Below are 14,549 nucleotides of genomic sequence, written 5' to 3'. Positions count from 1 at the left end.
CCCTTCAAGTGACTGATCAGACAAACTCTTTTTCAGACTGACTTGCTAAACATGACAGAGTCTGCATTTGCCAGTGCAGTGATTAAGAATGACTGAGAACTCCATCTCAGTATCATCCTGGATTTATGTCATGCGGAAAATAAGTAGTACCTTGCTATCTCCTACTTTGTAGTTGACAAAACCAAACTGATGTTTGACACACTCCACTTCGACTCTACGCTGGGGTGTAATGTTGTAGGCCATAACTTGTGCATTTGGGCACAGGACACACAACTGAAGTGTGACACTCTCCTATTGGCCATCCTAACGATGCCAACTGGATATGTGTCACTTTTCATATCCCTTCCTTCCATAATCTCCATCATCCCTGGGTACTTACTCTGTACTTAATCAACACTCTTTGGGAGTGGGATAATTACCTTACCAGAGCAAATGATAGGACCAACTTCCTCAAAGACACCATTCCCAAAGGGTGCTTTATTCAATGTTTCTGTATTCGCTTTCTTGCTTTTGTCTTTAGACAAGCGAGTTTGACCATCTCTCTAGGCCATCAACATCATCAGAGAACCCACCAGAATGGGAAAAGATGTAAATGGATATGCTTGGCCATTTCATTCGATCCAAATTGTCATTCAGTATTTCCACATAATGCAAGACGCTAAAAGTTCCAAATTGCAACCAACTGACCAAGCTGCTGTTTGTTGCCGATGCTAAATTGAACTTTATCTCTTATATGCAATGTGGAGCCACAGTCTCAGTTTCAAGAGCAATAGTAGTTCCACTCCACAATCACCACAGGCAACAACCACCCCAGTCTCATCCTCTTGGGCTTTATTACGCTAGTGGTTTGGGGATGGAGAACAGTGACTTTATTTTCTCCAGTGCGCAGAAAACAATGGAACAAAATTGTGCACTTGGAAAGGTTTTAAATCATAATAACCTGATTCCTTTGGGCAGATGGCTTATCAGAAATTACAGTAAACTCTATTTCATTTGCAAAATAAAGCTGGTTTCCATCCAAAATGTTACGAAAGTGGAAGAACATAGAAGGATTACAATCTACCCACTTGAGAAAACCCAAAGCATCTCTCATGGTAGCAATCACATCATCTCTTGGCTTTGGTAGTAAATGGAAATGTATTTGATAAAACTTCTATATTACTTGCTCTGATTTGTCACATTTGTTCTTTGAAATATCAAACATAACATGGTCACCTTCCGGCAGTGTCATCTTGGATGTTGTACCTTTGTTTCCACAGGGAAGTTTCTTAGGAATCACAAACATTGATGCGTCCGGGCAATGAATCATTCTGATTTTTACTGGGTCCTTTTGGGATAACTTTGATCACAGTTCCTTCGAAATGTTCAATGCTCATTGTCTTCAGCAATGGTTGTCCCTTGGACATTTGTTGGAATGTCTTTACCATTTACTGTCTGTGGTTGTGAAATTCATGTCATCTCTAAACTACAAAGCTTGTAGCTAACCCTTAAAAAGAGAGAGTGGAGAATTCTCTATTTTACAACATCACCTCTTTCAATAAAGCCAAATGTCTCCATGGTACAAATTACTCCCTGGCAGGCAGCTTGTTTCACTTTCAACAGCACAATATTATGAGGGGATACCCCAAAATACCTGGATTTCTTTTCGAAGCTATGTATTTAAATTTTTTTACAAGAAAAATCTTATCACTTTCCAAGTACTCTCCAGTGCACTCAATATATTCGTCAAATCTACTATTCCATTCTTGGAAACATTTTTCAAACTCATCTGTTTGGATGACTGACAGCCTCTCCCTCATTTTTCTCTCCACCTATTTTATGTCCTCAAATCACTGTCCTTCCACGGCCCTCTTCATTCTCAGAAACAAAAAGTCACATACAGTGAGGTCAGGTGAGTAAGGTGTGAGTGGGGGGGTGGGGGTGGGGGAGGGGTAAGAGAGCGTACTGGGTTTTTTTTGCCCAAAATTGGTGCACTGAGATGGCTGCATGAGCAGGTGCATTGTCGTGGTGGCAAAAGCAGTCCCCTGTCTGGCACAAATCAGGTCTTCTTTGTCACACACTGTTATGCAATCTTTTCAGACCCTCTAAATAGAAAGCTTGACTAACAGTCTGACCTGGTGGAATGAACTCCAAATGCACAACAAGCCAGATTATCATCCATTTGGGAAGCTGACAGATGTCTGGAAGAAGGTTTGTCATTAATCAGCATTTCACCTTTTTTGAAATTATCAAACCGCTCATGCACTTCAGTTTATCCCACAGTGCTGCCCTTGTAAGCTGTGTTCAACTTCACAACAGTGTCTATGGCACTTTGCCCAAGCAGGAAACAAAATTTCACAGCTGCATGCTGTTCTCTTAAATCAGTCATCACAAAAAATGAGGTTTAAGGGAAACTTACGAAAAAATTCATTGTGATCAGAGAGAACCTTCCCAGGTGACACCACTGAGTGCACTGACTCAGAGTGAGTTGATTGATGCTCGCCTAGTGGGAAAAATGTGCAATATGAAAGCTATGCCCAAGGGAGCTTTCTCCCATTTTTTTGTATCCCCTCATATATTGGTGCTAAAATAGGCCAGGTGTTGTACCCACGTGACCCTAAATGCCATCTTTCTAGGCAGATGAGGCATTCATTGGCCTGCTTTGTTTTGGTCCTCCCGACCCATTCACATCCAGTGTTCTCTCTGCTTCATCTGCCCCACCCCTGGGAGTCCTGGAATTCTCTGATTGCTTCCATTCCCCACTAGTACATGGGAATTTCTAGATGGTGTTCAAGTGGAATTTGCCATGATTGACTCTGCTCCACCTGGAGTTGTGGGTTTTTTTGTTTGTCTTTGAGCTTTGCATTAGAAGGTAATATTTCTCTCTCAGGAACACTGTAGCATCTCTACTCTAAATATATCTCTTTCATCCAGTTCAAAAAAGAACATTCTAGCTCACCATTTTTCCCACTTGTCCAGTTCTGTAATCCAAATGCACCTGTTCATTGTCAGTCTTCTAGACTTTACAGCTTTCACGTGCATAAGAGGCGATCAAAAGTAACATACCTTGAGTCAGGAACATCTTCATCATCAAAATGACAGGCATCTTTGCTAGTAATAATACTGCTCCTCTCTGTCTGGCTTGGCCTTCTAACAACTTGCAATTTGTGAAGAGGATGTGGCGAAAGTGATGCTGTGACATCTTTTGAGCTTTGACTTCAAGAGACTTTGAAACCTTTTGCTCGTTCTCAGGACCCACCTCTGAGGTGATAAAAAGCAAACAGACTACCCCTGCTGGCAGTTAGGTGTTCAATTACCAGCTAAAAGTTTGGCAGTTCACACCTGCCCAGAGGCACCTTGGAAGAGAGACCAGGGGCCTGATTTTCAAAGGTTACGGTCTTGAAAACCGTATGGAGCATTTCGGCTCCCACAGACAGGGAGGCCGTGAGTCGGAATCCACCTGGGGGCAACTAGTAACAGGACAAAGTCTGCGGGAGGATGAGAAATCATGTGATGGAGAAACATGTCAGTTCGGTTCTGCCGGCCTAGGCTCCAGATCCGTGAAAAGACTAAGCCACCAACCAACTTACTGCTACTGCGACCCTGGAAATGAGTCGAATTGAGATCAGGAGAGCCCCGGCTGGGTGGCCGCAGTCCTCAGCTGACCCCCTGACTCCTGGTCAATAGATGAGGGGGCTTAGAAATGTGTCTGGAAAGTGGAATTTAAAGATAACTAAAAGTTTTCCCCAAGCTTTTGGAAGCCCCCTGATAGATGGTTATTGGTTTAAAACACTAAGTTTTGGTGTTGTTATGCAGCTACCTGATACATCCTGCAATGGGAGCAAAGAAGCGGGGCCTGCCAGAAGCCTGGGGGAGTAAAATCAGCTTTTAAAGGGGGTGTCATCCATGAAAGAGGAATGGAAATTAGCTAGGGCAAGGAGGAAACCGTGTGTGTGTGTGTGTGTGTGTGTGTGTGTGCGTGTGCGCGCGTGCGTGTGTGTGTGTGTGTGTGTGTGTGTGTTTTGGAGGGGTCCAAGAGAAACAGAAACCGAAAGGAAGGGTTTAAAGAGCCAAATGCTTCTGAAGCTCAGAAGGTGAGGTAATCCAAGAGGCTGGAGTACAACATGTGAGAGGAACATTAAGAGACCAAGTTGGAACATTATATAGAGGCAAAGTCACATAACATTGACACTTATGAAGGGCTTTAGGTTTTATTCTGAGGATTCCAAGCACGAATGGAATACCCACTGTCATCGAGCCGATTCGGCTCCCTGCAACCCTACACAACCGAGGAGAACGGCTCAGAGGATTTCGGAGACTGCAAATCTTTAGGAAAGTGGAGAGGCTGGTGGTGTGTCTGACTGTATTTTCCAAAGGCCACCATGCATATATTTTTCTTCCATCCCTCCCTCATATTCTTCTTGAAGGGTCCTGGCCCTGCCTCCACAGACAGGTTCCGTATGAGGTCCCTGCACTTGAATCGGGAACGGTTCTGCAGGGATGTCCCCCCATGGACAGCACTGATGATGGGCGTCTAGCCTAAGGGATGGCATGCATGTAACATCAACAGCTTGGTTGTAAATATTTGATACAGCTTCGGTCTGGCTCTTTCTAGTTCATTCCTGAAATCAGCTATCATCTCGGGGTGTGGAAAGTGCACGTACCTGTGGGTGTTCAAGCCCAGAGACCCAGTGAAACCCTCAGTACAGCCCCTCATCAACCACCAGCCCTGCAAGTAAATGAGCCTTTAGAGACGATGCCAGCTACAGGCTTCTCATCCTCCTTGGGGCCCTCTGAGCCCCGGAGCAGAGACAGTCACGTTTCCACTGTACCTGGTCTGAGTTCCTGTCCTGCAGAAAATCCCAGAGGGGAGATTTCTTACCGCCTTTCACCACAGGTGTTGGGGTCATTTGTTATGCAGCGACAAACACAGCCAACTGCCTCTGGGATACTCGGAGGACATTCTGAGAGAAATCTCACTTTTATGTTCTTCCTTCAATGTTGCAGTTTTAAAACTCTGTTGCATAAGAAAGCTTAACAGAAAGTGCCCTTTCGGCCTCTGTTATTGCCACGGTTTGCCAAAAAGCTTCTGAAAACCAGGTGGTTTTGCTTAGCTCTGGTTAAGGGAGAAGGAGGAAAGGGGGAGGGAGGGAGGTCCCCAGGATGGGAGTAATGGGCAAGCGCAATGTCATTCATAAACGGCGGGTGGTGGAACGACAGGGTAATGACAAGTGTGCCCTCTGATATAGCATTGCAACCTTCCCGTTTCCTCCCAAGGCACAGATGGGCTTGGTCAGGGCAGGCATTAGATCTTAAAGACTGGTATTAAGCGTGCTCCCAGCCTCCTACCCCTTTACAGGAAGGTTGGCTCTGAGACTAAGAAATAACAGCTTGTCTGTGTTAAGAAATTTTTATTGTCTCCTTTGGATTTGTGATGAAAGCACATAAAATTACAAGTGGAAGAAACATCATGCCACAAAATTGCATAGAATTATTACAAAAATGTGAATTATGCATTTTAAATAATTTGAGATAGAAGAACCAAGGTATGTACATTTTAAGAGCTTCAAACCCTTTGTCCTATCTTTTTTTTCCTCTTAAAAGACAAAAGTCACAATGTCCAATCCATCACAAACAATATTGATACAGCGCACAAGCACAACATTAAATTCAAAGTAAAGCAAGCAATGGCCCTTTCTTTTGGAATGATTTAGCATCTGCTTATCTACTACAGGAGGATTACTTAATGTAGGGTGACAATGAAAATGTTGTTCAAAAAACCATGGCATGGCATTAGAATTCTGGAAATTGGTTTACACGGCCAAACCCATGCTTCTCTCAGCAGTGTAAAGGTATCAGAGGGGCGACTGTCTAGTTTAATACACAGCTCTACTCTCTGTTATAGGAGAAACCACAGTACAGAATTTCACACATTCGACAAAGAACACGGCAAATACATAAAGGCACAACACTGCACATCATATAGACCCCCTTTTTCATTACCTTAATCTATTTCAAGTAATATTAATATGATTAAATGATAGTGTCACTTAAGTAGTTTTAATGATGCATGATGGGCAGTGTTACACACGACCCCACAACTGCCGAAAGTGTCATTGTACAGATATAAAAATGTGATTACAGTAAACGGCCAAATACAAACCTTTCGGGAAGTGACCCAAGTCACTATGAGAAGGGAACCCAACTACCAACACAGCTTTGTGTCAATCGAGGTTACCAACCTCCGTCTAGCTCTGGACTAAAGTGAAACAATGCTCTGTAATACTCCCCATGGTGTTTGGTTATGAATGCTCGTGTGAGTCCATTCTTCGGCAATTTTAGACAGTCTGTAATTTGGTTTATAAAATGCAGCCTTCAATTCTGACTATTCTTACCTCTCTACTTTCTTCCAAAGTGCAAACGCCAAATCATTTACTAAAGATTTTCCTCTCCGTGGAAGTTAAGTTTTATTAAATGTCTAATTAACACTCCCAACCTCTCAGATCGAAATATAATAATCTCCAAAGAGGATCTGATTTTACCCTTGTCTTGGTTTCACTGAAAAAAAAAATCAAATGCTCTTTCTTGATGTTTGAACTAAACTTTCATTTTGGTTGTGATATCTAGTTATTGCTTAAATTTAAATATAATTATTCTAAGAATATAAAATTATTGAAACACAATTTTCAGGACACAACTATTTTGAGTTTTAAAATATTTTCTTCAACTGACCAGCAGAAAAGTTTATTTTAAGTAAGATAAAGTTGTAAGCATCTTACTTCTAGACTTTAAGTTGAATGTTCTGTGTGTTACTCTCTAAATTTTATTTTCCTCCATTGAGTTATCATTACTTACTTAAGACCTCACAATAATGTTTTGATCAGTGTTACCATGATAGACTTTGTTTCTCTCATGCCACCAAAAATAGAAACTTAATAGACACAGGTAAGTTAATTGAATCTATATAGTAAATATATAATGTAAGATTTTTTTCATGTTAGAATAAAATTGAAATCTGGCTGACTTAAAAATGATAGAATATGTGAATATTAATACATTTCCATATTGCTGTTCTATATGTTTTTGTGCATTCTGACCATGAAAACAAGCTTATAAGCTGGTTCTTAGAATTAAATTTTTGATCCTGCAAATATATATAATAGTCATATTCTACATTACAAATCTACCTCAACTTACATCACTGGTTCCATCAAATGTTTCTTAGTATGTCAATAAATTTAATATCCATGGAATCTAGATGCTTGACCTTTTCCTTCTCTACCCATTTATCCGTGAATTTTGTTTTTTAAGTCTTGTGGAGGAGAATGGATCATTGCCAATTAGTAAGCACACAATTGCGCTGCGTGTGCATATGCAGTGATATGGCTGAGTGCGCACATCCATGAAGACAAATATATCATTTACATGTGGGCCTGCATATCTTTAGATAAACATTAACTTTCCTTATAGTACACATAAATGGAGCATTAAAAAATGTCAGATGGCAGAATAACCACTGGAGCTTGTCCACTCTAATCGAACCTCTACCCAACAGGCATCAGCTCAACTATTCCTATTCCGCAGAGCAGATTCATGTGGGGATATGATCTTTGCAGGCCGACCACCAATAAGTACCCAGATTTTGAGTGTAAATAGTCAACTCAGATCCGCCAGACAACTTGCTGATGTAGTCAAATTCATAAGCTATATTGCCAAGACCCGGGATGGCTTCACTGAGCATGGATATAATCTAGTGATTTTTTTAAAGGAGACCAGTTTATTTGAGTCATTACAGTATCTAATAAAGCCAGGTCAGTAACAAATACACTGATGCCTCTATGATAATAAATTAGCAATCTGCTAGCCACCAGTGCTTGGAAAGCATAGGGTGAGACCCTCTACGATGCTTGTTAAGTGGAAGATGTGGTGCTTGAGGGGCAGTTAGGAAAAAAAACGCTCAAAGGTATCTGTTCAATAGTGTTCAACCATGCTACGCATTTCTCAAGCTAGTCCTATTACTTTGAAACACTGTACACCAGAGCGGCAAAGAAAAGCGCGCGCCGCATTTCTTCAAGGAAGACATTGTCCTTCGTGAACTCTTCCATGAAGCCTGCTTTGCACTTACTCTTGAAAAGAAAACACAGATCCCGTAAGCATGCACTTTTCACTAGTAGACTGTAGCAGTTTCCATAGAGTGCCCGGAGCCTGGCCGTGGGAACCACTGTGTGGGTCCCCCCAGGAAGGACATTCCCGGTGTGATGAACCGTAGGGGAAGGGATGCATCTCAGGAAGATGTTCCCAGGCAGTGATCCTGGTCAGAGAGTGCGTCTGATGAAGCTAGATGGCCACGCGTGTTCGGAAGGCCGGGCAGGTCCAATCACAGAGAAGTGTCCAACTCTTTTCCTGGGCGTGCTCCTCGCAGCTCCTCACTGGACGGAGCCTTGTGGTTCAGTTGAACAGGATCTGGGGCCTGGGAGGGAGGGGCGGAGCTGGGATGACTGTCTTCACGGGTCTTCCCTTTCATGGCGTCCTGCACGAACTCCAAAATCTCCAGGGGCAGCCTTTTGAACTTGTCTTGGTACTCTTGCTCCAGTTCCGTCTGCAGCTGGGAGACATTAGGGGGAAATGGTATTAGATCAGTTAGATTTCGAAAATCATCCATGTATCTCCCGAGGGGAGAGAAAGAGCGAGGAAAATAGCAAGGGCTCCTTGCTGCAGTCGGTCATCCCCAGGCTCATTCTGACGGCTGCACCCGCCTGGACAGAGCAGAGCCTCTCCTTCAGGGGTTCAAGGCTGCGCTTTCAGGAAGCGGTTGCCCTGCCTCAGAGGTGCTTCTGGGTGCGCTTGAACTGCCAAACTTTAGGCCAGCAGTCGAGCATTTTACTGCTTTCACCACCCACGGAGATAAACTACTGGTGACCTGAAGAGCGGATGTAAGCCAGCATTTTATGGGGACATATAATTTGTCCGTGGCTATGAATCAAGTTTGGGGGGTATGTGGCATATAAAGGCTACAAGTTTGAAAAAATATAAACGGCTACACACGTACACAGAAATCTTCACAGAAGTAGTACATAGTGACTCCAAAGTTCTTCAACTGAGGTACCTGGATGGGTCCGAGACTGGACAAAGCAGGTGGAGCAACTGGCCGGAGTGGACACAGAAGTGAGGCCAGGCAGACAGCAGACTGGGAGGTCTAGGCTGGGAGCTTGTAAAGAGAAACTCACCCTATTCTCCCCCCACCCCCCCGGACATGCTCCTGTAACCACCTTTCACTTTTATTTTGACTTCTTTTTATTGCCTCTTTATCTTGACTCCTTTTTTAAATTTGAATTTTTATTTGCCTTGTAAATGGTCTTCATTACTTTGTAAACACATCTGATGTACCTGTCTGATGCTCTGGAGAACTTGAAGCATTTTCAGAGTCTTGTTTCTTGATGTGACTCAGAACAATTTCTTCAAACGCTGCCTAATATGGCAACCCCCAAGCATAAACAAGGCATAAACTGGGATTTGTCAGTAGGATTCGGGGGTCCTCTGTAGGTCAGTGCTGTGGTGTGAGTGCTGCCTAATGGGGTACCCTGCTGTGCCGAGTCCATTGACAAGCCAGCGTTTTAGATACAATTCTCTTGGTTGACAAGAAGACAACGGCATTTTTAAATGGTAGGTGGCACCCAATGCCTTTCTCTGATTAGCTTGCCTTGAGATAGCTTTAAAAATATATATATTAAGACAAAAATATTTTTTAAAATATTAAGACATGCCCTTAAAGAGTTTTAGGAGCTTATTTCTGTACTGATAAAATTTTAAGGTGCACATAAATGGTCTAGGAACTGGATTTGGATTCTGTTCCAGGAACTCACTGTGGGACCTGAGCCAACGGCACATCTCACAACCTCCCCGGTGGTTCAGCACGTGCTGCTCTGCATTCTTTGGCTGCGTGGCTGGTTCCACCCCGGCCTCTGCTCTGGGCTCCCGGTTCTGTGGTACTCACCCTCCAAGAGAGGCAGCTCCTTGACAAAAGCGTGTCCTCTCTCTCTCTCTCTCTGGCTATGAACGGATCTGCCACTCTAAAATCTCTAAAGCTTTAAAACCCAGGAGCTTTTAAAATTTGGTGGCCAACTGAGTGACATGAGTGGATGTAATGCTATATCTAACCCTTATTTATGTCCTCCCCCCCCTCCCGCACGACTCTCCATGCACCGTATACTATCAATATTCACTTATTTGGTCATGGGGGTTACCCAGGTCTCCCTGACATGGAATGAATATGACACTTACATCATGTCATCTTTCTAAAATCAGAAAGAAAGAAAAAAAAGATGAATTCTGAAAAAACAAACAAAAACAAGCCCACTCAGATACTCAAATAATGGACTGGGGTGAGTCTCCCCACCCCCATCAACAAATAACTAGTAAAAGAGGCTTAGCCTAAGTAAATATTGAATATCAAGTACTCTCTCCAAATGTAAAATGTGAGGCTGTTTATGAATATCTTACGCTGGCTTATAAATTTAAAAAAGCCAAGTAGTCTATGAGCGTGGGATCCACAGTACCCTGAGATCCACAGGTTCAGTCACACATAGCTCTGCCCCGATTCTCTACCAATGTCAAGGGCATGCGGACCTGTGAGCCACCGGAGCGATGAAGTTAAGAGAGACCATTGCCGATGCTTTCCTGGGTGGCCCGACAGTTTAGAAAGAAAAGGAGTGTTTATCATGTCACATGCTTTCGCAAGGGTGGGATTTCAGCCTGTTTGATTTGGCTTACTGCTGTCAAGGCTCAGGTGGTGTAGTGGTTATGAGTAGGGCCGAGATGTGCATGGTCGGCAGTTCAAAACCCCCAACAGCTCTGTAGGAGAAAGGCTGGGCTTTCTAATCCTGTAAACAGTTGCTGTCTTAAGAACCCACAGGGGTGGTGCCATGAGTCAGCATTGATTCGATGGCAGTGAGTTTGGTTTATCAAGGCTATGAATTGCCTCTATTTTTTTTTCTATTTGTAACTTAAAATTTTTTTTATTAATAAATCTTTTTATTGGGGCTCATGCAACTCTTATTACAATCCATACATACATCAGTTGAGCAAAGCACCCTTATACATTCGTTGCCCTCGTCATTCTCAAAATTCGCCTTCGGCTTGGTTCCTGGAATCAGCTCAGTTTTCTTTATTTCCCCCCTCCCCCTCCCTCCCCGTTTCCCCCTTCCCCCTGCTCCCTCAATAGTTTATAAATAATTATTTTATCTTATCTTACACTGCCCGGCGTCTCCCCTCACCCACCTTCCCATTGCCCATCTCCAAGAGAGGAGGTTACACATAGATCTCCAAGATCGGTTCTCCCTTTCTATACTCCCTTCCCTCCCACCGCTGGTGTTGAGGGGTTCATCCGTCCTAGATTCCCCATGTTTCCAGATCCCTACTGCACCACTGTGCATCCTCTGGTCTAACAAGGTTCGCAAGGTAGAATTGGGATCATGATAATTGGGAGGGGAGGAAGCGTTCAGGAACTAGAGGAAGGTTTTGAGTTTCATTGTTGCTACACTGAACCCTGAGTGACTCATCTCCTCCCCACTACCCCTCTGGAAGGGATGTCCAGCTGTTTACAGATGGGCATTGGGTCCCCATCACGCACTCCCCCTCATTCACGGTGATGTGATTTCCCCCAGGCCCCCTGCCTTTGTTGTTTGAAACCTGGTCCCCTCTGCCCTTCACGATCACCCATGTTGGTGTGCTGCTTCCGTGTGGGCTTTGTTACTTCTGGGAATTGCCTCTATTTTAATTGCGTAATACGTGATGAAGATTTTCCTTTCCCAGAAAGGATGGGAAAGGGAGAAACAGGGAAGAGTAGACACCTATTGGCATTGAGATGAGGCAGTGTTAGATTTGACAATATAGTAACTGCCCTAGCAGAAAATTCTCTTAACCCCAGGGTCACTGGTAGACAACCCCCCACGGTGCTTGTTAAGGTCTGTGTATTTCTTAGTTAAAAAGGAAACTCCACGTGCTCTTGAATGTGTAGCACTGAACTGCCCTTCTGTATCACAGGCTCAAACAGCTGTTCGAGTGTCTACCCTGCACTACTCAAGCTGCGCTCTGTGGGAATGAAGGATTGCTTGCAAAAATGACAGCAATTTCCCACCACTCCTTGTACACATCATCTCACATACTTTAGACACGGTATCAGGAGTGACCAGTGCTCAGAAAAGGACTTCATGCTTGGAAAAGTAGAGGGTCAGTGAAAAAAGATGATCTTCAACATGATGGATTGACACAGCGGCTGCAATAATGAACAATGAACGGAAACAAAACAACAATTGTGAGGCTGGGGCAGGAGTGGGCAGTGCTTTGTTCTGCTGTCCACAAGGTCTCTGAGACCGACTGACTCGATGGACCTACCGACCTTACAGGCTGCCCCTGTACACTATGACTCTGCATTTCTTCCCAGCAAGGGATGGAGTATGTCTTTCATTCCTTGAGTGTGGGGTGGCCTTGTGATTTGCTTTATTGAGTAGAATGTGCTAGAAACAAGAATGTGCCAGTTCTGAGTTCAGGATGTGAGAGGCTTTCTGTGACTTCTGCTCTTGTGGTTGGAAGTCGGCTCAGCTGTGAAGCCAGCAAGCTTAGGCTAGCTGGTTGTCAGATGAGACTCACCTCAATTGACTGACAGGAGAGAGACACCTGAGTAAACCCACTGGTTCTTGGTTGGTTGGAACATAGGCATGGGCCAGTCTACAAAGATCAGTGACGCCTAGTCCAGATCAGAATGATGGGGATTTTTTTTCGATTCCTGAACGTAGTAAATATTTATTGTTTTAAGTTTCTATGGTTGAGGGTTGGGGTTGGGGGGGTTGGGGCATTATGTTATTAGGTTGTATTTTCGGTGGCATTGTGGCAAATAGGTGGTTAAGCAAGAAAAGGCAAAGAGTCCATTCCAAACGTGTTCAACACTGAAGATAATGCGAAAGATCTATGCTACTTTTGGCATTTTACGAATTGCTTTAAGTCAAAAACAAAAACCAAACTCACTGCCATTGAGTCAATGCCAACTCATGGTGACGCTACAGGACAGGCTAGAAATGCCCCTGTGAGTTCCAGAGACCGTAACAACGCATGGAAGTAGAAAGTTCCTCCTTTCTGCTGCTTGTCTTAAGCAATCAAGCAGATATTATACCTAGTTAAGAAGATGCATAAATGTAATGGAGATGTAGAAGAAAGCAAGTTACCCGAGATGGGGAGCTTACACACAGAAAACAAATATGGCATGAATATGAGATAAGCCGGATGCTGGGTTACTCACAAATCCAATAAAAACCACTTTTCTAAGAAAACTGATTGAACCAAGATAACAAAGAGAGAACTTTTTTCTCCTTTTTAAATGATTCTGGAAAACACACAGACAGATATTTAAGAATATTTTTAAAAGTCAAGATGCAAAAGAATGGCTGGCCAGAACTCAAATCAAGATTTTAACTTGCTTTCAAATAAATTTCATGTAGGATCATTTTGGGGTCACTGGCAAATTAACATTTGTGAATATCCTGTTTTGGAGGAGTTGGTGTTACCATTTGCTAATGTATTCATGCTTTCCAGTCAAGGAGAGAGCAAAGAGGGGAAGACGAGAGTCCAAAGAATACAATCTCGATGACCTTCAAACTGGGAAACTTCCTGCTCTTGACAAGAAAAATATTAGATTAAAATCTGACTCCACGAGGCAACAGTATATTAGGGTAGATGTACCAGCATTCTTACTGAAGAAGTATAAAAAATATCTGAAAGCAAGCTTAATTAATTTTGCCCTTTCCCCCACATGTGCATTATCTATGATCTCTTTTGTTGAATTGTTTGAAAAGAGGTTTAGGTGTAATGACAAGTTTGTCCCACTAGCCCGTCACAGGCATTTAAAAAAATAAACAAGGCCATTCCCCTGCCTAATGGCAGTTCCTGTGTCACGATGGACATTAATAATAGCTGCTTAATGTCTGTCTATATTCCGATGTCTTTAATACGCCCTACTCCCAAATCATGGGCTCTGTAGCTTCATTTCTCTCACAAAGGCCTTTGTTTTCCAATTATTTGTTTACAACTTTTGTATTCTCATCACAAGGATGTTACTTTGACTACTAAGCTGTACCTGACCCGAGTGACAGTATTTTTAATTGCTTCTTATGCTTGAGAAATGTCCCCCTGGATAAGGAAGATTAAATAAAAATCAGGGAATGTGAATTCAGGTGTTGACGAGGATTACTGAAAGCACCACGGACTGCCGGAAGAACAATCAATCTGTCGGCAAAGAAGTGCAGCCAGAATACTCCTTAAAAACAGGACGGCACGACTTCGTCGCATGTTGTTTGGACGCGTTATTAGGAGACACCAGTTGCTGGAGAAAGACATCACATTTGGTAAAGTGGCCGGGTGGGGGTAATCGATGCTTCTCAGGTATTTCATCGGCAATAAATACAATTTACTTTGTTGAAAAGCAAGAATGTTACTTTGAGTGCACCTGACCCAAACCATGGTATTTTCAATCCCTTCATATGAGTGTGAAAGTTGGGCATTGATTAAAGAAGACCTCG

The 14,549-nt window shown here is 43.1% G+C and overlaps 1 protein-coding gene and 1 pseudogene across 2 annotated transcripts in view; both read right to left on the bottom strand.

The window, feature by feature from the left end:
• Positions 1-722: 722 nt before the first annotated feature.
• On the bottom strand, positions 723-2,985 carry LOC142422639 (cold shock domain-containing protein E1 pseudogene; annotated as a pseudogene).
• A 2,417-nt stretch (positions 2,986-5,402) lies between these two features.
• PLCB1 (phospholipase C beta 1) overlaps positions 5,403-14,549 on the bottom strand; it is an 839,164-nt gene continuing 830,017 nt past the window's right edge. The window contains exon 32 of one of the 2 annotated variants that reach the window (XM_075563986.1): positions 5,403-8,584. In XM_075563986.1, coding sequence (XP_075420101.1) covers positions 8,357-8,584 — 228 coding nt within the window. In that variant the 3' untranslated portion in view covers positions 5,403-8,356. The remainder of the gene's footprint in view (positions 8,585-14,549) is intronic. The other variant, XM_075563987.1, reaches the window with a different exon arrangement.

The sequence above is a fragment of the Tenrec ecaudatus genome, chromosome 12 (assembly GCF_050624435.1).
Source record: "Tenrec ecaudatus isolate mTenEca1 chromosome 12, mTenEca1.hap1, whole genome shotgun sequence".
Classification (NCBI taxonomy): Eukaryota; Metazoa; Chordata; class Mammalia; order Afrosoricida; family Tenrecidae; genus Tenrec; species Tenrec ecaudatus.
This window is presented reverse-complemented; position numbering and strand designations above follow the sequence as displayed.